General features: G+C 53.3%; 2 protein-coding genes across 2 annotated transcripts; both read right to left on the bottom strand.

The window, feature by feature from the left end:
* Window positions 1-769: 769 nt before the first annotated feature.
* Window positions 770-13,041, bottom strand: TGME49_208530 (nicotinate phosphoribosyltransferase). Its single transcript, XM_002369592.2, has 15 exons — window positions 11,654-13,041; window positions 10,847-10,923; window positions 9,557-9,695; window positions 9,075-9,136; window positions 8,415-8,485; window positions 7,175-7,375; window positions 6,383-6,484; window positions 5,832-5,886; window positions 5,220-5,319; window positions 4,565-4,685; window positions 3,941-4,012; window positions 3,381-3,518; window positions 2,838-2,996; window positions 2,460-2,540; window positions 770-1,788 (listed from the first exon to the last, which is right to left on the bottom strand). Exons 1-15 carry the CDS (start codon window positions 11,965-11,967, stop codon window positions 1,711-1,713), a joined length of 1,770 nt encoding a protein of 589 aa, XP_002369633.1. The 5' UTR covers window positions 11,968-13,041; the 3' UTR covers window positions 770-1,710.
* A 2,167-nt stretch (window positions 13,042-15,208) lies between these two features.
* On the bottom strand, window positions 15,209-23,355 carry TGME49_208510 (hypothetical protein). Its single transcript, XM_018779421.1, has 6 exons — window positions 22,147-23,355; window positions 21,573-21,614; window positions 21,124-21,198; window positions 20,324-20,433; window positions 19,820-19,928; window positions 15,209-19,142 (listed from the first exon to the last, which is right to left on the bottom strand). The coding sequence occupies exons 1-6, from the start codon at window positions 22,799-22,801 to the stop codon at window positions 16,951-16,953; spliced, it is 3,183 nt and encodes a 1,060-aa protein (XP_018638484.1). The 5' UTR covers window positions 22,802-23,355; the 3' UTR covers window positions 15,209-16,950.
* Window positions 23,356-23,390: the final 35 nt, after the last annotated feature.

Genomic DNA, 23,390 nt, shown 5'->3' with positions numbered 1-23,390 from the left:
TAGCTGAAAGTGTGAAAAATGTGCACAGATACAGAGGATTGTCGACAGCCAAACAGTCGAGCAGAAATCCTGTGATTACCCGATGGTGAGAGGACTTGGACAGGATGAGCACATGCGACTGGGGCAGTGGAGATTGCCTTCGATGTCGAGGCGACATCGACTGTCCACGGACCTTTCCAGCGGAGAAGAGGGAAGTAACTTAAGTCTCATTCTGTGCTTAGGTTCCCACGTGACAATTACCGAAATCTTCGCAGATCACCGCGATTACCTCTGTTCTGGCTGAAGCCAGTTTGTGGGGTGTCATCAACACATACTACCATCCTCGAAGTAATTTCTTTCGATGCGTGAGATGTAAAGGACGGCGGTTCTCCCCCCGTTGACTGATGCGTACAAAACGTTTACCGTTACGGGGCTCCAACATCGAGAAATGTGTATCCATAACCGACGTGTGACACGGCGTTGCCATGCCCTTTTTGGAGAAAGCTTTGTTTAAGCTGGTCGTCGGGTCCTTGCGGGGGTGCTTGTCTGACTTCTTTGACCTCCCCAGGATACATCTGGCAGAACGGAGGAGACCCTGTTTTTGTTCACACGCCGCCGGAGCTACGAAGTTCAACTCTGTGTCTTCACCGCTTCAGCAACTAGACCGGGTGGGTGCAGAGAAACTACCATGCGCGAAAGCTAGAGAGGCTCTCCTACCAGTTCGACAGCTGAGGGCGCAGTCGAGACCGAGAGAGTCGACAGCAAAGAGCGAAGGCGATACACCGGGAGGCATCGCAAGCCTTTGGATTCTGTTTAGCGGCGAACTGAGTCTTCTGCACCCCAACAACAGGCGCGTTTACAGTTGTGAAGGTGGAACGGCTTCTCAGCAGCTGTGTTGTCCCGACTCACGGATTTCGCGTTTTTTCCATGGTGCGTACTTTGGAGCCATGAGGCAGCGAAGAACATGGCAAATCGTCGAGATAAAGACAAGAAAGATAGAGACACAAACAAACACAAACGCGCGAGACAATGCCAAGCCAAGGGTGCCCGAGATGAGAGAAGCCACTGCGAGGTCTACGCTGACGGAGAAAAAGATCAAATAAGAGTTTGGGAAGAGAGCGAAAAGGACTCTGAAGAATCGGATTTATCCGCTTTCTCCAATCTTCTCATACTTGAGACTAAGAACTCAAGTCAGCCTCTGCAGTAAACAATCGCCTTCGACCTCTCATCCGTGCTAAGGACCGCTCCTCGTTACTCCCTAAAGCCCCCCCCCCCCCACTTCCCTCGTGATTCTAACTTTGGTTCTATAAGTACATAAAAACGGCTCGACTTTGTCGACCAGCCAATTCTCCCGGTCTCCTGCTACGCGTTCCGCGCGCCGTTTCGACGGCGTTTTCCAGCTCATTCACAATTCGACTAGACGGCGACCAGACTGCTGTTCGACGCTGCTCCCTACTTCTCCCGTTCCTTCTTCGAGCACGCAGGGAGAGAGACTCCATGAAAAAAGCCACTGGATGGCCCTCTTGCTAAGCCCAACGACCCTCCCTCCATCAAGAGTTGGTCAGCGGGGACGCATGCATCGTCGCCAGCAAAAACAGTGTCTGTTTCGCAGCTTCATCCGTCAATCTGCCTTCGGGGGCCAACCTCCGAAGCGCCACTCGGCATTGAAGAACACCGGGTGTTTAACTCGAAAAGAACATCGACTTTTCGCGCGTCTCCTCGCGCGGTTGCCTACGCGTAAGTCCGAACAGGTGCGGTGTCTTGCCACATGCGATGGAAACAAGTAAAGTACTCCTCGCTCGCAGACACCTACACCGGCACATTCACACGGAAAACAAACAACCATGTCGAAATCCCTACACTCTATATGTTTCCATCTATACACCTCCTTATCTCCACATATCCAACTATCTGCAGGCACTCACGTGTACATATATATATATATATACAAATATAAATATATAAATATTTATGTACGTATGTACGCCTGCACATAGATATTTGTATGTATATATATATATATATATATATATATATATGCGTTTGTGTGTGGAACGGCACGGATTTGGCGGTCAACGACATGCACGCTCGTAGCAACATCTACGCGTCTCTCAAATACAGATACCTACGCAATTATGTGAAAAATAGAAACGTCTACACAGTCGAAGACGTCTACGCGACATGCGCCTCGAACGCCTACATAATACGCATGCGCGTGTACGCATACACACCTTGCCAGAGACGCGGTGTTGAAAGCTTTAGCTATCGGCACATCGAGGCATCGAGCTAAGCATACAACCATCAAAGACGCAAATGGAGCCAGCGAAACGTCGTCACCAAACGCACTGGAAATAACGACCTACTTCGCAGCAAATAACATACGCATATATACATATATATATATATATATACATATATATATATATATATTTATAGTTACACCGTGTGGAAGGCCGGTGAAATGGCCCCGCATGTCCCACCTTGAAAGGTGTGGGGTTGACGAGCCTTGTCAGATCTTTCCGCAGCGAGCGAAGGCCAGTGATGCACTGCATGCGCGCTTCCTGATGCACAAGAAACAGACTCATTGCCCTACCTAGACGGATGCATCTGTGACCCATAACCCGATTCGTCTGCTCGCACACTTTAAAAAGCCAGTTTACATATATATATATATATACATATGTGTATATGTATATATATGGTCACATGCGTTCCGCCGCATGCATTCAGTGGCGTCTGGGTGTCTCCGCACATCTCTGCCTATATAGCGTTTGACTCCCTTTTGCCATGTGCATGTCTCCGTCTCTTTGTGAATGAAGCATGTGTGTGTGTGCAGGCGTAGGACTTCGCGAGCCTACTTCGAGAGACAGAGGCTCCACGACGAGTTTGCCATGGGAGATGTAAGGCTGGAGAAGTCGCTGGACCTTGGAGGGGACGAGGAAGCACCGCTTGCGGTCATCGTACAGATGTCGACAGAAGATTCGCTTGCCTTCAACGGGAGGGGGATCCTTCGCTTCCTGAGAAAACAGAGGACGTTGTACGGGGGATATGGCAACTTCTTTATACCGCTCTGTATGGGGGGCTCGGAATTCGGGTTCCCAAGACCTAACGCGGTCTCCTCTTTCCGAGTACCAGTAGGGAGCTGCTTTGGCCGGATTCTGACTCCGGAGTGAGCTGAAGAGATACAACGAACATGACACTCTCGGACTACGCGTCAAAGTCCTGTCTCCAGTCTCGGAACTCTCTCTGACCTTTCGTCTGTTTTCTGCCTTCTTTTCTGCCACCCACGCAGTTCCCTGGTGGTGCGGGGCAACAAGAGCCTTGCAGCTCTGACTCCCCTTCCTGACTTCTCCCTTTTGTCTCTTTTGCCTTTTTTTTTGCTCCGCGCGCTTCTTGTTCACCTGGAGCAGGTCGACCGCAGGCGCACCGTCCTTCGTGAAGAGACGATACGCTTCCTTCTTGCACGGAAGCGAAGCCTTCTCGAAGACTTGCGAGACTTTCATGCATGCAGCTCCATCGAGCTCGACGAGTTTGTACACCTGAGCACACACGCGAGAAGAGCGAAGAGAACGCGACCTCGCCTCGTAGCCGGGGCTACACTCGGAAATAGTTGGGAGTCGACAGGACACAGGACGCGAAACGCACACCACAAGGAAGGTTTTGCGACAACCGCAAGCGACCCTGCGCATGCAAACGCATTGGTGTACGTAGCAGGCGCACTTGCACACAAGCCGTAGACCTGGCACAATGCCCCGCGGTCTCTGGATCTCTCCCCTGGATCAAGAAGCGCTAGCCACCGTCGGAAAGCGATCGAAAAGACAGTCGCGACGGTAGGCAAACAGCCAGGAAGATGATGGGGAAGAAACACGGTGGAGCAAACACCGCCCCCTTCCGCGACGCTGAGCGATCTCGCATCTTCAATCTTCTCGTGAATGCATGCGTTTCCGCGCGCGCTCCCTACCATCCCGAGCGCCGGCTGAGCCTGACAGGTCACCAAGTTCGTCCCGATGGCGAAGATGTCGATTTCATGACCCTGAGAGCAGAACCAGAGTGACAAGATGCGTGGAGGCAAAATCAACGAATGAAGGCGGTACCAACAGATTCATGAGTGGCGCCGAACTCTCTACGCTCCGCTGGAGACGAGAAGGGAAGCCGCGCCAGAGCGAGAGAGAGAGAGAGACGCACACGGGAGACGGAGAAACGGGAGCAATAAAAACGTATAAAAGTGAAGCGTCGCCTCGCAGACGCTTTAAGGCTCGCGCAGCAACCTCCCTCTCTTTGTCTTCCACCCTCTCCGTCATTATTAGGCAGGCAGACGCTTGCGCCCACTTGCGTTGCCAGCACCAGTGTTACATGTGAAGACTTGTCTCTGCAGAACATATTACTATAAACCTGCATGCAGAGTATACAGAACCACACTATATCTCTACGTATACACACATGCATGTAGGTACACACATGCATACATATATTTATATATATATATATATTCACAAATATGTGTGTGTTGATGCATGCATGGATGTGTGAAGAAACATCATTGGGTATGCATATGTATACGGTCATGGCCGACGTGTAAACATACCTCGTCACGAACCGAAGAGATGACGACTTCGTTGAGGTCGTTGGAAGCTGCAATCTTCAGCCGACCGAGGTCGGGCATTTCAAAAGCGGCTGCTGCCTCGTGGAACAATTTGCGGACTTCTCTGCATCGCACAAGAAAAGTCGTACACGAGAGGAGACCGGAAAGCACATGCACACAGACAGCATCCCTCGACAACATTCCTGCGAGCTTGCGAGACAGCCTGTGTGCATGCGACCGGTTTCCGACGCGAATGCACAGCACAACACAGCAGTCCAGGGGGGCATCAACAGACATGCTGAGGTAGAACAATCGTGTGGTTTTTGTCTCTCTCCTTCTTCCCGCTCAAACGCACGCCTCTGAGTATCTATGTTTATCTGCACATATAGACATATATTTGTATGCTTATGTCCATTGATTTAGCGTATCGCATGTAGAAGCATGTAGGCAACTACACCCCATGGCCTATCTACGCGCATGCATGCATCGCCCTCTGGCGCGGCTACGCTCTTCTTCACGGCTGTCACTTTATCGCTCTCTCCTCGTTGAGTTACGTAAGTCGATCTTCCTGCACTGGCACGAGACATGACATTCTGCTTGTTTACGAAACGGCAAAAACAGTCGTTTGCTGTGGAACGCGAGCCTACAGGCGACCTACCTGGAGAGATAGGCGAGGTCACCGGAGTCCAGACGAATGCCTCTCGGATGGTAGCCGCACTCCAGGAGAGCGGCGCTTACCACAAGAGCGTTCGGAACACCTGGAAAAGAGAGACGGGGAAAGAGAAAGCGATAGAAATGCAGATGTGGTGTGATGTGAAGATGCATGCATACCCGTGCATTTGTGCATATAAAATACTTCTACGTATACATATATATATATATATATATATATATGTAGATATGTAGATATTGATCGATTGGTAAATATCGATGGATCCATAGGCCGATCGACAGATACACGCATGTATCGGAGCCGCAGGGACTAGGAAACGCAGACGAGCATGTCCGAATGACGCAGGGTCGAGAGAGAAGAACTCCGTGACGGAGACAGCAGCAAGGAAGAGAGACGGCCGGAAGGAAAGAGGAATCCGAGACAGCCTGAGCAAAGTGAACGGGAGAAGGAACGTGTGGTGCAGGCCGTGACGCCCCACAGAGATGAAGAAACCGCGGAAATGATGCCCGAGGAAGAGGGAAATCGAAGCGCGCGAGAGAAGCCACCGAGCGAGAAACCAGGGAAGGCGTTTCCTCGGTTGCTTTGTTGTCTCCGTACCAGAGCAGAGCGTATCGTAAGTGTCAACGAGAGCGAGGAAGGCATTGGGGAACGTCTAACAAAGAAAAGGACAAAAACAGAACGCGTCTTGGTGTGGAAGCGAAACTGAAGGAGGAACACAAGCGACAAGCATGTGTGTGTCTGTTCGCCTCCCAAACTCTTTCTCAGTCCAGTCCCATCAGAGAGGTCGCTTCAAACCTTCAGCTACAGTGTCCTCGAGAATCGGAAATTAAACGCCTCTACTGTTTGCTCCCCAGAGTTCCGGCCACTGCTGTTCCAGGCCTCGACCCTCTCCGTCAACACCCCCGCCCCTCCTCCGTCTGGTGGTGATCCCCACGGCATAAGAACGCTCGGGAGAGGCGTTCGGCCTATATTCGGGCACGCTGTCTCTTGCATCTCTCCGCAAAGGCGGCATTCCGCCACATGCGCTGCTGGTGTTCTGAGCCTTTTCTCGCTTTTTGCGTCACATCCGCATTCCTGCCCGGCGAAAACGGAGACAAACATGGAGGAAAAGAAGACGCAGACAGAAGCGGAGAGGAAAGGAGACTCACTTGCGCGAACGCGGTGAATGCAGCCAGTTCACCCATGTTCATCATCGAATCGAGGTTTTCGCTCGGCCACAAATCAATCACTTTCTGTCGATACTTGAGCACCTGACACAAAGCGGAGAGACGCAGACTCTGCAGAGGCTTCTTGTGTCTTCATTGACTTCAGCGCACAGGGCCGCTTGCAAACACACCTCGAACCTTACACACGCTTCTGCAGATCAACAAACGCAGATCCCGCTGACAACTCAAGACACCGACAAAGTCCAGAAATACACGCGCATCTGCATGCGGTTGCAGGGAGCTCGACCTCGAAGCTGGTGCAGGAGTTGTCTGGCTAAAAATCGAAGCGACACAGCAAATCAGCGTTTTCACAAGCAAAAAACAAAGCCAGAGAGAGAGACAACCCTGTATGACGCCTTTCCCAACCACAGGCCGAGTCATTTCTCCCCCGATTCTTCCTTCTGTCTTCCGTGCGAGGGCTTGGGACCTCCCGAGGGAGGCAACACCCTGGCAATCTCTCTCTCGTCGTCTCATAATCATACACACATATACATGTATATGAATATATATATATATATAAACACATACACGCACATGTTCATACACATGGATCCATATATATATATATATATATATATATATATATTTATATTTATATTTGCATGCACAGGCATGCATGCATACATACGCATATACGTACATCGATACATAGATACATAGATACACACTTCAGCGTCGAGAACAGCTGGTGGGCAGCGAAGACGCCAGTTTCGTTTCCGTCCCTCGAGCACGCACCCTTTCGATGATGTCCTTTCCTCGCAGGACGGGAGTCGAGCGGGGTCCATTGACTACTCCCTTCTCAGGTTGCAAAGCAGCATCAGTTGGCGCTGCAGGCGGCACAACGAGTTCAGGTTTCAGCTGGTCAAAAGAAGAGAACGAAGTCACGAAGGAGTGAGCCATCGTCCCCCGCAGTGGAATGTCGAAGAGGTAGGCAGCCTGAGGAGAGAACGCAGAGGCAACGCGTTTCTTGAGTCTTCTCCCGTGCAGAGCAACAGGTGAACACAGGCAAACTCACAGAACCTAAAACCACAGGAACGAAGGCCTCTAGGACACAGAACGCGACTCCCTCGGTTCCCCACACACAGCCCACGGCACTGAGTGAGACAGCTGAAACGCATGCAAGTCGCTAAACGGACTTTTACCCTCTACACACGCATGCACCCCGCATCTCCCCCCCCCACCCCCCACAAGGCATGTCGCGAGTCTCCGGATCGCCGAAGTTGCGCGAAGGAGTTCGAAGGCAGCCCCGGTGGTGGCGCGTTCTTCCCTCCCTTCTCTCTTCGTCGAAGAGGGGATACCGCAGGCCTCATTGCACCGCTTTCTTTCGCGCGAGCCGAGCTGTCGGCGGGTTTCGGCTTGTGCGTCTACCGCACCAGCCACCTGTGCCCCGAATCAAAAAGATCGAACGAATTCTCATCCCCTGACTGCATTCCGAGAAACAACTTGTTGACGAAGTAACGCTCTGGTATCCGACGCTCGAACGTCAGGCGCGAATCTCAGATCTCCATCCACTCCCCTGTCGGCGACTCTTGCAAAGCCTCGCCCCCCGTTCCTTCTGTCTCGGTGATCGCTTTTCGTCGCCGAATAGTAGGGCAAAAGCAACTGCTTGCGCGGTACCTATCCCAGCTGGGTTCGTCGAAGCCTTGAACTGAAAGTTGAAAATATGCGAAGCGATCGCGACTCAGCGGTCTCTACTCGACATCGTGGAGAGTAGAAGACACTGGCCTTCTGCGGGAAGCCGTACCCGGTGTTGGCTACCTTGATTTGGACTCTCAATATTTATCAATACACCTTCCAGGAGGTGCATGCCTGTCATGAACGCGTGGACGCTTTCGATGGAGACGAGACGCGAATATCCATTTGATATAACACAGCCTCAAACCAGACGCAAACCAAGTGCGTCCTTTCTTTGACCGCATGCAAGGGCACACTCGAGGCGCGTTGTTCTTTCTCCGCCTTGCACAAACTTCCCTACCAGTGTGTTGCTGGTGCCGTCGAAGCCTCCCAAGTAAGAGTACCGGCTTGCACTGAGAGCCCCGTCAGGACCTGAAGAAGCCGCCAGAGGGAGAGCCAAAACAGAGAAGGAGAGCGAGATGTAGAGACCGGCCGAGAGGCGAAGGAGAGAAAGCTATAGAGCACGAGGGAACGAGGAAGTCAAAGAACGAGACAGAGGAAGAGGTAGACAGGGAGAGAAAGATGGAAAGGCACAGCGAGGAGAAAAGTCGTTTGAATATTTACTTTATGAAAACCGTATCGAAACACATACGTATAGAGAGTGTCTTTTACCTAAGAAAAAGGTAAAGGACGCTGTCAGATACGTTTTCGGTTTCAGGCACCCCTTGACACTGGAGACTCTTTACCGGTATAAGAAATCTTTTTGGTCCCGTGTATATACACAGCAGTCATAAGACAGAAAGGAAAACGCAATTTCGTCAAGAATTGATGCACACCACAAACTGGTGGGTACGCCGCAGGGTGTAGGTGCGCCTTCACCCCGATAGAGAGAACAACTGGGGAAGATCTGAATGTTTTTAGAAGCGGAGAAGCAAACCGAAACCTGTTGCCCGCTGTTTCCAGCGAACTCCCCGGCGCGACCATCTGGCACCGTTTTTCACCTTCAGCGTCCTGGGTTTACCTTGAGCGCGTCTCGCGCCGAATTCGAGGAGTTCTTTGTCCCAGCCTGCCGCCAAGCGATGCCTACAGCGACAAGACGAGAGAACAGAAGACAGAGGTGAGGCGGGAGGCAACCGATTGCGAGGGAGAGGAAGAAACGGAGGAGGGCATGTAGACCAGAGGGCACACGATCAGAAAGAGACGAGGAAGCGTCTGAGGCTGTGACGACGAACGCGAGCATCTGCCGAGGCGCGAGGAGACATGCGCACCCCACAGAAACGGGCAGGAAGACAGAAGGAAGCAAAGTGAGCAAGGAACATGCAGAAGAACACCGGAAGGTAGCAGGCCAACGATGAGCCGAGCCGAGAAAACCTAAAAAAAAGCTGGTGAAAGTCCCCACTCAACGCGACTGCTGCAACGCCGAGCTTCCACGGCGAGAGGAGCAGGGATGTCATTTCCGAAAGACAGAACAAGCGAAACGACGGAGACGAGAGCAAGGCTCACCGAGCTGCGTTAGTCGCAACGAGAATCGCAAAGTTGAGGATGTTCAAAACGGGCGTTTCAACCAGCTGGCAAATGGCAAGCGGTCCTTCGATGCGGATGAGTGGAACCTTCGGAAAAACGATTGTTCCCTCGGGAATCGCTGCAAAACATGCGGGCAAGGAATCACTCCGAACTCAAGCGCATGTAAGTCACCGCATGTCTTGACGTCATCTTCCCATCGCGAACATGAGGCTGCATGCACCCACCCATGGCAAGCGACGACTGTTTCTGCACCAGCACAAGAGACAGAAGAAGCTGGCCGTCACGACAGACAACGACGAGGGGAGTGCAGCTTCCCTTGAGGACGGGGAACTACGAAGATGAGACCGCATCCCTGCACGCGGCTGTAGTTACACACAGTGGACAAGAAGCGGCTGTTCTTCAGACGCGTTTCTTGCGTCTCGTCTCAGACGCTCGGCTGTCCTGGAGAAAGACACGACGGATTCACCCAGCGCAGGAGGAAGAAATGACCCTCGAAAACCATTTCTCGAAGCACTGGGATAAGAGTCTGCTCTCCCGTGATCACGCTCTACACTCTGTAGCAGGAAATGGAGGTTCCGTTTTAGCTGGTTGACTGTGCATGTACGGCGACTTGCTCCCAGACAACCCGGTCATGTTGAGCGTCACCTCGTCAATTCCCCTCCTGCTGCAGCTTCTCTTCCATTTGAGGTGCCCCAATGTGAGCGCGTACGATGACCGAGTATTCCAGGCTGCGTCTGCATGCCGCGGTGTGCTCTAGAAGGAAAGGCCTCGATTTACTCGGCTCGAGTTACTCCAGTGAGACTACAAGGAGTCATCGAAGGTAACGCTGCACCTCAGAATTGAACGGTACAGGCTGTAGACAAACCGCTTGTTGAATGGGAAGGAGCGGGCAGTCCACTCTCAGGGAACGCTCAGCAGAGAAACGCTCAAGCGAGGCACCGAACAGAATGGGTGGGGAAGCCAGCAAGAGCGCGTCTCTCCAGATCACATTCGCAACGGAGGAAGAACGATGAACTTCGATCGGTTGACACAGGACTGATCTTAATTCTCATTCACTGGGACAACTAACACACGGTTGAACGACCTAAATAGACGACTTTCGCGTTCATAACGGAACTGTTGAAAATCAAAAAGCATACTTCGTAAAACAGTCAAAACAACGGGTCCAGCGCTTGTTCGCTTCTCCCGCTTTCCGGATTTGCGGCGCCTGACTCGCGCGCCTGATTTTGCGCCTTCTGGTCTCTCTGAAAGGTCATGGCTCACACTCACCGTGAATGCAAAGGTCGGAGCAGTCCACCGAGCGGAGGTAGTTGAAAAACTCCTCGCTTGCATGCGGGAACTGAGTTCTGTTGCGGCAACGACAGACGACAGACCAGCACAGCAGAAAAAGACAGAGTGTGGCGAGTCGGCTGTCTGTCGAGAGCACGCAGCAGCCGTCCTGCATGCTCACGCATCAAGAGTCAAGAACGTCTTCTCTGTTTTCGCTTTGACACACTCGACCTGCGAGAGGCTTCGCTCCTTGCTGAGGCTCGCCGGCTTGTCGCCAGTTACCCCGTTTTTCTGTCCAGCATCTGGAACTCGCAGTCTCACGGGCGATGTTAACAGCATGCATGTTGACTCAACAACTTGCACTTGACACAAAAGGTCAGTGCGAAGGTGACAATTTACGTTTAGAGCACGGGGGCAAGCACTGCGACAGCAAAGGGTGAAAAAGCCTCTCACTTTGTGTTCTCTCTCGGTTTCGACTTCCTTACACGACCTCTATGGACGCCAGAGAAAGCGCTTTCCTTCCACCTCTTCCCGAGAGTCTCCCAACCTCCCCTTCTCTTCGGACTTCCAGTCTCCACTGCTGTGTTGCTTATCCGTCACTCTCCTCCGACTCTTCCCTCTCCTCTCCTCCCCTCCATTTCTCCCCTTCTCACCTCCTCCTTCTCGCTCTCCCTTCTTGTCTACTGTAAGCTTTGCTGCTGCTGCGTGCTCTCGAAAGGCTAGCGGCGCGACAGCAGTGTGTCTGCGTCCTACGCGGTCTTTGTCCCCATCTGGCCCTTCGTTTTGGAGACCGCGGCGCCCGCTCACCTGAAGAACTCGACGTTCTCCTCAGAGAATCGCATGTTGGAAATGAATTCTACGACTTGCTTGACGCCAGCCATGACGGCGAATTCCCCTTGGAATGGCGCCTTCCTGAAAAATCCCTCAAAAACTGCATGCTGGTTGTGTTTGCCGACCCGCCAGTTCGCGTAGAGCATCGACAGCTGGTACCAGTCGGTGAGCATGAGAGAAGGCGACGATGCGTTCCCCAGTGCATGCGGACAATGCTCAGGCGAGGCATCCTCTGCCGCGGCCAGCGAGCTTCCTCGACGCCGTTTCTCTCGTGACTGGTTTTTCTCCATTGAGGCAAAAAAACTCTCAAAACGCGACAGCCGCAGTGGAGAGAGACCTCGCAGGCCGGTGGAAGCCAGCGAAGAAGAGAGGCACAGAAAAGGTAGAGGGCGAAAGGATGCGGAGTAGAAATTACCCCGTTGACGCCGTGAATAAACTGCGAGCGGGTGTCGCGAGAGGCCCAGAGTGCAGCAGGTTTCTTTTGCGACTCGACCCGAACCTGCGGTCCCCGGTTCGTGTAGGACTTCTCGAGAACGAGATGAGCGCTCGCACGAATCTAAAGTTGCATCATTGCATTACCAATTGAGATGTGGAGCTTTTCCTTGTGGGCAGAGGTGCACGGACGGCAAGAGCGAGACAAAACGACGGCAGAGTGAGACATCTAGAGCGAGGCGTTAGCTTGGGCGCAGGTAGACAGGGCAGCGGACCGGAGTGACAGTCGTCTCCTGGAGCTTGTTGACACAAAGAAACAACAGGGAGTTAGGAAAGGGGAAATATATGAGGAAGAGAAGAGAGCCTGAGAGGAGACGAGAGAGGGGGAGGAGGAGAAAAGAAACGGCGTTCGGAGCAGGAGAAAGGAGCAGTCGGGACGAGAATCGAGACTGGGGAGAAAAAGAACGACGCCAGATAAACCACAGCAGGATTCGACTGGATCCGAGAGCGAGAGTCACACAAACTCACAGAAATCGACAGGGTCAGAAAACGGCGAAGGACGTGCGGAAGAAGTTGCGGATATTTTGAGACCGCGGAGTTCGCAGGTTGCAGGCATGCCGCGCGCCCGAAAACACAGGCACAAATGAAAAAAATCTGAAGAAACGAAAGGACGCGATGACATCCAAGGCACGGCAGCCCCGCGCGTTCAACACAGCCAGCGACTTCCCGTGAAAACCGTTCACTGTTTTTCGCTCCTTTTCGAGATGCTCACTGCATTGGCACAAGGAACGCGTGAGTTGAAGCAGCGGGTTCGAGAAGTTGCACACTCAAAAGGTTTCCTTCGCGCTGCAAATCCGGTCCAGAAGGGAAGACAGCAAATGAGATGGAACTGGCGTCCGAAAAGCGTCGCGCTGCCGTCACGTCAACCGCAGTTTCGTCAGTTTTATAAAATGTGCAAGGTTTCGATGTGTGCTCCGTGATCGTCGCTTCTGCGCGCAGCTTGCGATCCTTGTCTCGGATGGGAAAGTCACCAACTAGGCCGCAGCAACGGCGAGAGAATGCACATCTCTCGTAAAAAATGGAGCGTTTAACTCAGACCTGAAGAAAGGTGTGTGCCAGTGTTCCGGCATGCGAAGAAACTTGGGAAGCACGGAAAGACAAGACAGAAACAAGTCACGGTTCAGCCAGCGGGCGCGCTGTGACTCCAACCGACGCCGCTCGCGGATATGTTAGATATGGCGAGAACAAGGCAAATCCGCCGAAATAAACCGGCGAATGTTCTCCCTTATGATCTTGCCAAAGGCGGTATGTTTACTCAAACTTCCCTGAGATCTGAACTCAAGCCTGTAAGGCTTCAATGCAAAGGTTCACAAAACGCGAACAGGGACTCAACAAATGCGTCCACAATTCAAACCGAGTAAACAGCCTCTAAAAAAATGGCAGTTGGCTGCTTGGCAACACCAGGACACAAAAAAGAGAGTGGAACACGGAAAAAAAAGAAATCGACGCGTACAAGCGCGGGACGATTGGCTTCCGACCCTGTTGTCGGTTCGACAAAGCAACAGACAAAAGAGGGAAAGCCGGCAAGGCGTAAGCAAACGAAAACTGGAAACGTGGAACTCTGTGTCCTTTCTCGTGACCAGGTGGTGGCTTTTAGAGTTGATGTGGAAGTTGTGTCTTATGATTCGAATTCCGTGGGTAAAAGATGGAATCGTTCACTCAAGTTGCCCACCTCAGTGGTAGGGGCTGCCGTACTCGCGAATTTAAATCGATTGGAAGAGACAGAATACCACTGGATGCAGTCCTGCTTCCTTTCCTAATCATCAAACTTCCGTCCCCCACCGTATACACCTGTCACAGGGCACAGTCCTACTTCGCGAGCAGTTGGGGACGTTCTTATCTAACCGTCAGATGGAATTCTAACATTTGTTAGCGCCATTCACCTGTTCACTTATGATTTCAACCATAGAATTCTGGGTCGCGGTTTACCCGGTATCTTCTAGCCCAGTTAATCGGGATATTCTGTACCAACCGATTAAAAGTCGTGGTCCTGAATGCAACGGTGCACGGTGTACTCAAAAAGCTCCGTAACTGAAACTGGGACTCCGAGTCCCACAGTAGCTGCATAGGTTGACACAACTAATACCTGGACGCTGCCTCCTCGCTGAAGGGTCCCGGTTCCGCTTCCGCCCAACCATTTGAGAAAAGGCAGTGGAGTAAGGTTTCGCACTCACCACTTAGTGCTTGTCTGAGCGTGAGTGAGCACCTCTCCTCCGTGTCATCCTCTTCTCTGAGTCCTTTTCACCTTTTGGCCTTTATTCTCCCGCCATCGCACGCCTATAGTGTCGCGCTCTGTTGTCGCTCTGGCGGAGTCTTATTTACGTCAAATAGGCATTCCCTCTGTTTCCGAGCGCTGCGCTCTCGCTCAGCGGATGTCATAGCATAAGGTAACTAGGAAAGACCACGGCGTGTGCGATCCTGACCGAATCATTCACGCGAGATGGATCTACGAGTCCCGACTGAGGATAAATCGGTATCTTTTCGCCTGTCGTCCAGAATAGGCCACCACTTTCCTTTCTGATCGACTGGAACTTTTCGTGCAGGTGACACAAAACACGCGAAGATCTTCCGACCGGTGTGAAGTGTGAAATGAAACTAGCGAACGGCGTCGATCCATAGTGCTTCCTTCCTTTTTCGGGTGACCATCGGTGGCACGCAAGAAGTCCGGGAAGGCCGTTTCGTGTCTTCGGAGTCTTTGTGCTAAACGCGAGTGGTTCGCGCTCGTTTGTCGAGGTCTTCTATGCACATGCAGAGAAAAGTCGTGCGGAAGGAACAGGCGCACAGTCGCAGCTGATTTTTAGCTAGTTTGCGGATGCCAAAGGGAATTTCTGTTTCCAAGAAGGTACATCTCTGCGTGAAAAACCGTTGTGTTGCTGCGTTGCCGTCGCCGCCAATAAATCATCTCTAAATCGCGTGTCAGTCTCATTGAGTTGCAGTCCCCAGTTAGTAAGGAGGCAAGAAAAGCCAGCTGTGTTCGTTATGATCCTAGGATACATGTGAAGTCAGGTCGGATCTCTGTTGTCGTGCTGTGATAGAAATCGGTGGCTTAAGCAACGCGGTGAGGATCTATGTGTGCGCCCTGGGGCTGTTTGAAACTCGACGAAGTCCTGACAACGATGGTACCGAGGAAGGGAGAACACGCCATGATACGATGAACAAACATGCAAACGCGATGAGGAAGGCGGAATATTTTTGACAAACTACTTCCCCGTCAACAGAGTGAAGGCCGAAACGGACGTTATAACAACGATGTGCCTTTGTAAGCAGGCGTCTTCACTGCGGTGACAAGGGAGGAAGGAAACTGAAAGTCTCCGAACTCCCGAAATTGACAAAAAATGACCCGGAGGCAAGACAGAACTTCTAGAGTAGGCCAGAAAAACACACGGGTTTAAATGACATACCCCCAGCGCCCAGCGGCGTTGTACTCCAGGCAGTTTGACTACGGATATACACAGGTGAACAAACGTAGGCACTCACATGAGCAACCCATTCCGGTCGTTCCATGCATGTGTCGCCACGACCCTACAGCCTCTCACTTACTCCAAAATCGCTTCTTCCCTTGTGATGGGACCCCCAACCGATCAGCATTCGCAAAGTCAAAGTCTCCTCCCGTATAGGTACGCGAATCGTTACAAGGATTCGCAGCGCTCTCTTTCACACATACGCATAGACATGCACAAACAGCCGCATGCGCATTCACACACGTATCTCTATATATACACATTTGTACATGTATTTTCTGTCGGGTTGCGAGGACTGTGAGGAGTTTACCCTCCTTGGTCTCGCGAAAAAATCCAGGCGACAGACGTTCGTCTGCCCGTTTCATCGATGTCAACAGCACGGTCCGACGTGAGCAAACCTTTTTAACAGACGAAAAGCAACCGCCGCACACAGTGCGCGTGGAGGCATGTGAACTCTTCATCTCGGTACGAGGGTGTATGTCGTTCCCCGCCTTGGCGACATCGCCAACGAGTCACAAAATTCCGTATTTACATGCAAGAACTGAAGAGGAGGCCTCATCCGCTTCTCGGCGAACCCGGTAAACGCCCCGGTCAGTTCTTGCAAGCACACGAGAGACAAACACCTCGGTGAGATCGATTCCCTCATGCCAACGCAGTCGGCACTTTCGACACCGGCTCACGGGGGCTGCCGACAAGAAACGCGGCAACCAGAATGCTCGTCCTTCCCTTTTACCGCTAAGACAAGACACCCAAACCTTCGACCGAACCACTCTGCACAGACAAACGTTAGGAAAGAGACTGCTGCAGCGGAGATCACAGCTGTGCGTAGGTAACCGTTTTGATATACACACAGAAATACAAAATCTGCATCACACAGGACTTCCTGGGCGCTTGTCCTTGTGCCCCTCGGCAGCCAGGGCCGCTCTTCTGGTGAGTCAGAAAATGCGGGGCATTCGAAGAGAGACTTCAGGTCCCTATTGAGCCTCGGCTGCGCCAACTCTGCTTGCAAACACCCTCCATGGCCACAGCACTGCCCTTTCACTTCGCCTTTCTTCCCCAGTAAAAACTCGCAACGAACACACTGAGCAGACCTCCTGCCTTTGAGTGGCACCGACATCAGCGTCCTGGCACCCCACCGATACATCTGCAGGTTCCGCCAGGGCGTCCAGGAGCTTTCCAGGGCCTTGTCCGCACGAACTCAGAGATGCGCGTCTGAACAAACGGACTTTCCAGAGAGGGACGCTCACCCACATGACCTGTTAAGCAAGAATAGATCTGTCGCTTTTGTCTTTTGGCGTGTGGAGTTGCCGTCATTCGCGTTCACGCTTCGACCCTCTTGGCGTCCCTCAAGTCTCCTTCCTCCCTGCTTTCCGGAGCTGCTGCCGACGAGGCGCCTTCTTCCTCTCGCGTCTCTGCTGGGCGTTCTCTTTCAGCGGCCTCAACGGAGTGTTTTCTTTCAAACGTTTCTTCGTCCCTGGGTGTTTCCGATGGTCGCGAAGTGAGTCGACCGCCTCGTATGTCTGGCGAGAGAAGCGGCGCCACAAACTGGAGCCCCCTCCTTGCAGAAGAGTGGATGATCTCTGTGCCGACCTCCTCCCGGAGCTCGGCGTCTTCCCACTTCACACTCTTGTCTGTCTGTCTCCCTAGGCGGTGACCCTCTCTCGAAACTCCATGTCGTTTCGCCTCCAGTGAGCGTCCCTCCGTCGGCCTCTGAACGCCGGCATCGTCCTCGGGCGCCTCCGCCGCTGGTTTTCCTGATGTTTTGCCTGCCTCGCCCACGTGCTCAGCGGTCCCGCCACTTGGAGCCCAACTAGCGGTCGCAGCACAATCGGCGGCCCGGAACGGTTCGGCCTCCTGCTGCGCTTCCAACGCAATCGCCTGCGCGGCTGCGGTCATGTGTGCGGCTGCGGCGATCACGTGAGCAGACGCAGCGCGGTTGTTCCAGACCAGCCTCGAGGGGGAAGAGGCAAACGAGGAGAGCGACGCAGGAAGGTTTTCGGAGGCGACAATTGCCCCGCCTACAGCCGTCGCCACCAGACGCTCGAACTCGAGAAAGAGGTACGGCAGCTGGGTGGCTGCAGAGGCGGCAACACTGGCGGCCGCCGCGTTCGGGCCACAAAGGTGAGGAGGCAGCGAAAAGGGGACGGAGCCGCAACGCGCGAAGGGTGACGAACTCAAAAAGGCCTGGCCGTCGAACAGGCCGCCCGGATGCGAAAGAAACAAAGGCTGTACCGGAGACTGGGGGGGACATGGGAGGCGCGCGGTCTCCCTCGAGGTCGCGGCCGACTCCGCGGAGTGGGTGAAGTATCGCGAAGGCGCAGACGAGACGGCAGGAGAGAACAGAGAAAACGAGAAGGACAAGGAAGAAGCGTCCGAAGGTCCAGTGTCCCTCACGGCAGGTGAGCCTTCTTGAGTCACGTCTCTGGCGAGTGAAACAACAAGGGGGGTCAGGGGATCCGCCTCGACCTCGCCGCTATCTCGCCGGCGCACGGAGACACAGTCACCCGACAGTTTCCGGACTCTCTCAGGCTTCACGGCCGACGGCTCGGAGCTGGCGCAGAACCGCAGCGGCGACACATTCCGGCTCGGACAGGGAAGACGCAATTTCTGAGCTCGACTCAGACAGACGGACCCCTCGTCCCTATCGCCTCGTTCGTCTCTTTCGCGGAGGCTCTGAACGGTCTCTGTCTCCTCGCCGGCCGCCGCAGAGGCCACTGAGGGCCAGGCCGAGGCCAGAAGGCCTGGGCCGGCAGAGGTGCCAGAAGGAAGCGCGAGGACCTCCGGAGAAGCGACGCCTCCATTGGAAAGCACAGAGGAAGGCGAGGAAGCCGAGGAAGCCGACGACGGCGCAGACCGGGGAGCCGAGCAGGATCCGAGCGCGGACGGCGAGGGAAGTACGGCCCCAGGACAAGACAGAACAGAGAGAGACGTGTAAGAGAGGCTGTCGTGGAGCCCTGTCTCTTCAGCCGCATGAACTAAGTTCTCGATGACTGGACAGGGGACGCAGTCAGAAGAGGACCGCGCAGCGGGAGAACACCCAGCTGCCGACAGACCGGCAGACGCAGCCACAACCGGCGAGGGAGGCGGCGAAGCAGAAGGAAGGACAGACGACGAAGAAGGAGACGAGGAAGGAGAAGTCGCGGATGGGAAGACTGACGGCGGTGTAAGAAAGGCAGACGACGAGGAAGGAAAGGCAGACGCTGAAGAAGGAAGAAAAGAGAGATCTTGTTGCACGGGGCTCATGCGAGGTGCACGAGAGCCGAACAAAGGAAGAGCCTCCGGTGGGTGCTTCCCGACGGATCTGCTTTCAGGGAAACCCCCCAGGTGGGGACATCGGGAGGAAGGACGAAGGCCCAGGAACGGAGGAGGAGGAGGCGGTAAAGGCGCCTTTGAAGAAGACAAATCCACGTAAGAAGGCCGCGAAAGAGAAGAAACAGAGAGAGACGGCCGGATTTGTGTCGCGTACATCTGGCGCAGTTCAACTGGGTCTGACACCTCAACGACGACATCGCCTGAGAGAAGGACATCCACGGAAGTTCATTTTCTTTTCTGCGGACGAATTGGGTCTTTGGAATACAGGGATTGTTATGGAGTCTCTGTACATCTGCGAGAGATGCCTCTCTTAACCTGACGGTCCATACACACGCTCATCTGCTGGCATACTTGTATGATAAATGTATGCATGTATCCACGAATCGATATGGAGATGTACAGATGTATATGGCGTTGTCCGTAGGATGTAACTGCGAAAAGGATGTAAATAAGAAGCGATACGAGAACGAAAAAGACGCGCTGCCATGATTCGAATGGAAAGGCGAAAACAGCGACAAGCAGGGAGAGAGGAAACAGGCGAAGCGAGAACGGCAAGGAAGGACGAATGGGAAGAAGCCCCCAGAATGCGCGCGCAACAGCCATCGAAGAGGAAAGGTCTGAGAGAAGGAAGGGAAGGTGTCGTCGTCAAAGAAACGCCAGAAAAGCAAAAGGAGACGAGGAAAAAAGGATGGAAGTTGCGCCGGTCTCTTGCCTCTTCGTGACAACTGCCTATCCCGGTGCCTCAGGAGAGACTCGAGGCAGACAGAATGGGTGTTCCGCTTCGCTTTGTTCAGTGACTACACAGGTGGAAAGGCCAGCGCAAGAAACGAATCGTTATCGGTCGTGGCGTAGTTGCCTGTGAGGGATGGAAACGGACCAGCAGCGATGACGACGCAGAAGTAGCCCTGAGAGCAACCGGCAGTCTCAGCCATGTCCTGAAAGGCGACCACCCGGGGTGGTGTCTCCGTCCCCTCCGCCGTGCGCATCTGAATGCACCGAGAGACAGGGGAGAAGAGCGCCGACAGTCGACCGCGAGAGAGAAGAGAACGCGGAGAAAAAAGAGAAGAAGACAAGGAAGGGCAGCAGAGACACCGTGGCAAGGAATGAGAGGAAGGAAGGCACGACGAGGAGGGAAGAGACAGGAGAAGAGACAGGAGAAGAGACATGTCAGCGAACAAGAACGCGGACAGACGCGTGAGAAGACGACGGGGCTGGAGCCGAGAGAGACGGACCGACGAAGAGTCAAGAGGCTCATTACCGGGAATGCATATGCGTTTTGCAATGGCGAGAAACCCAATGGAAAGGCAGAAGCCAGTAATACAAACGAAGGTCGAAGAACGCTGGAAAAAACTCGGCGACAGTTCGCTGCACTCGTGGTTACCTGGAAGACAGCAACTTTGCAGTCGAGGTCGACGAGAAGATACACACTTGTTCCTGCCTCCAGAGGTTTCAGGCCAGGCGGCGGTAGCCTCACCAGGTTTTGGCCCATGCCTGTGACACCACCAAAAGCACAAGCAGAGACATCCTCTACAAGACACGAATCAGCTTTTTTCTTTTCTGTGACGTCTAAAGTCTCAGGCTAAAGAGAAACACCCTAAAACTCTAATTTTCTGTTTTTGCCAATTCGTGATTACCAGAATATACAAACGGTGAGTTACGACGAGGGCGAAGGCGCACATGTTAATATAAAGTGAAGTTCGACAACCGTCCTCGCACCGGTCTGGAACGAACGCATTTCTCAGCCGTACACATCGGTGTGCATCGATCTTCCCCACCTCGCTGCCCCTTTGACTGTTTTCCTCACCGATTCAACCTAGACAGATACTTATATATATATATATATATATACATATATATATATATATATATATATATGCATGTATATATACGTCTGTGCTTGACTAAATGCATCTATGCATATATATATATATATATATGTTTATCTATGTTTGTAGTTATGCAAAATTACACGGATATGTGTATGACTGTCTACATATTATCCGGTGAAATGCCTGCAGACTACGTTTTCTGAACCTGTAGATGTCGACAGATCTACGGATGGAAGTGCCTGGGCGCAGAAGTTCACGGTTAGGAAATCCAGAAAAACAGGGTGCAAGACGGACGCAGGACACCACGACATGTTTGAAGCATCTTCTGGATCCAGCTTTCATCGTCACTTACGTTTGCAGAGGGTGCCCTGGCGATTGACAAAGACGCTCCAGAGAGTCTGGATGTTCTTCCCGCAGGGGACCCGATCTGCGAATACGCATGCAGAGAAAAACACAGCTCCTGGGGGAATCCACAGACTCACTGCAGCACCTAGGCGGTCCCGACTAGGACTGGAACTAGGAGATACAGAAGGTCACCTTCTCTCTGCTGGCTGAGCAGGTTCAACTCCCCCTCTCACAGACTGTCTGCTGCGACGCACAGATGAATGCCGTCGATCTTCCTCCGGTGCGAGCCTGCTTGGCTTCTCAGGCGCCATTTGAAAAAGCTTCTCGTCTACAACATTCACAGTCACATTCGCGAGCGCCGTTCGGAGGGTCTCGGAGCTCCCGACGTATCCGCTTCGCCTCTCAGCCAAGAGAAAAGATGACAGACATATCCCCCCAAAACGCGTCTCTACTCACTTGCAAAGACGAAGCCTGCGCCGTCCGCCGCGCTCACGTTGCCTGTGGAGAGAGGCAAAATAATGGACGAAAACGCACTTGGGTTGTGCGGAATACGCGCTACGGCAGGAAATAGCGAAAGTCAGTGGCAGATGCCGTTTCACAGACAACCAAATACATACCAAAAACCACAGGAAACACACATGTACAAACGCCTAAATATATATATATATATATATACACATATTCATATATATATATATATATATATTCATATATGTATATATGTATATATGTATGAGAGTACTGGCGACGTGGAGATACACAGGCACCTTGAACGGTCGACGTCGATGCTTCAGAGACGCGCTGGGTTGCTGTAGAGCGAGATCGATAACTAAGGGAGATGCGGTGAATGAAGAAAGGAGTCACGAAGGCGTGCATGTCTTCTTTAGCCTTTCAACACAGAAGGCACAGGGCTGCTGCGGACAGGAAGTCAATGAAGGAAGCTGAAGCAGCCTTCTTCTGTTGTGGGTCTCAGCTCCATTTCCAACACAGAAAGAGAGGCAAGGCGGCTTCGGCGTTCTTTCGCTCTCACCTTGAAGAATGTCGTATCGGTAGGCGTGGACGTGTGAAGACCTCAACGCATTTTCGTAGACCAGGGAGATCATGCCCGCCTTTCGCTTCTTCCAAAATCGTCTGCCGTTGTTGCTCAAGAGACCCACCTTGGCAGCGTCGGCGTGCCACTGAGGCGCGGCGGCTGCTGTCTCCTCGCTTGTGTTGCCGCTGTCTCCTGTCTCCTTTAGGCTGGCACTTGCGTCTGCGGCGGCTGAGACGCCGTTCGTCGCTGCGCGCCCTGCGGCGCCGCCGGTGGGGACTGCCTCGTTTGGCGCCAGCGAAGAAGAGAACGCCAAGAAGGGAAGGCGAGACGGTCCAGGCGACGGAGGCGAAGGCGGCGCTGAGGAATCCGCGAACGGGTCTCCTGCCAGCTGCTCCTGCATTGAAGAGGAAAGCCATGATTCCCCGTATTCATCTACATGGCGAAGGGCAGAGGACGTCGGGAAGGGAGAGAAGAAAGGCGACATGCGAGTGCCTTCGCCTCGCGCATCGCGGGGACCGGCTGCGCGGTCTTCTCTTCCCTCTGGGCGTCCTGTCATCTTTTCATCGCACACACCGGGTGTCTCCGTTCGAGTTGCGGCGGCCACTGTCACCGCCTTCCTTCTTTTTTCTTCCTCGCGCTGCTCCTGCGCCATTTGCCTCACACCAACCACTCACTCCCGCCCTGTTCTTTGTCTCCTGCCGGGTCTCCTTTCTTCCCTCACTTCTGGTTCTCCTCTGCTTCATGCTTTTCTTCTCCCTCCTCTGATCGTCTCCTGCTTCCTCGTCCTTGCCTCAACACTGGCTCATCGACCGCGCGGTTTGCATTCGCTCCGCCACAGGCGAGAGAGACACTGCGACCGGAGCGACTCGCGTCGCGCCCCAGTGAGCGGCGCGGCCTGCGTCTCTTCGAGGAACTTCGAGTTCCGACGCGAGCGAGATGCACCAGACTGAGGAGAGCGCACTGGCGCAGGGAGATTCAGGCGAAGAGAGAGCTTTCCGTTCTCTTCGGCCCTCCCGCATCTCCACATGAAAGTCGAGGCCGGTCACGAAGAAGTCCTCGACAGAGACATACAACGCGACAGTCTCTCGAGGGCGCCGGAGGCGAGAGAGAGACAGTCCGGCTCTCCCGCATGTACTGGAGCTGCGCTCTTCCTCAGTGGTGAGACAGAAGAGAGGCAACAGGCAGTCCCTCACGACACAGAAAAGCGGTTTCGGAGAGTCCCTGAAAAACTGTGCAGAGTT

The sequence above is a fragment of the Toxoplasma gondii genome, chromosome Ib, assembly GCF_000006565.2.
Source record: "Toxoplasma gondii ME49 chromosome Ib, whole genome shotgun sequence".
NCBI classification, from domain to species: Eukaryota; Apicomplexa; class Conoidasida; order Eucoccidiorida; family Sarcocystidae; genus Toxoplasma; species Toxoplasma gondii.
Note: the sequence above shows the minus strand (reverse complement) of the source record. Positions and strands in the feature narration are given on the sequence as shown.

Excerpts from the sequence above, each read along its gene's own strand:
- TGME49_208530 (XM_002369592.2), bottom strand. The coding sequence starts at position 11,967 with ATGGAGAAAAACCAGTCACGAGAGAAACGGCGTCGAGGAAGCTCGCTG. Across the intron at positions 10,924-11,653 it reads GAGAACGTCGAGTTCTTCAG|AACTCAGTTCCCGCATGCAA; the intron begins GTGAGCGGGCGC and ends TTGCCGCAACAG. Across the intron at positions 4,013-4,564 it reads TCTCTTCGGTTCGTGACGAG|GGTCATGAAATCGACATCTT; the intron begins GTATGTTTACAC and ends TTCTGCTCTCAG.
- TGME49_208510 (XM_018779421.1), bottom strand. The coding sequence starts at position 22,801 with ATGGCGCAGGAGCAGCGCGAGGAAGAAAAAAGAAGGAAGGCGGTGACA. Across the intron at positions 21,615-22,146 it reads CCGATACGACATTCTTCAAG|GCAACGTGAGCGCGGCGGAC; the intron begins GTGAGAGCGAAA and ends CTCTCTCCACAG. Across the intron at positions 21,199-21,572 it reads CGCAGGCTTCGTCTTTGCAA|ATCGGGTCCCCTGCGGGAAG; the intron begins GTGAGTAGAGAC and ends GCGTATTCGCAG.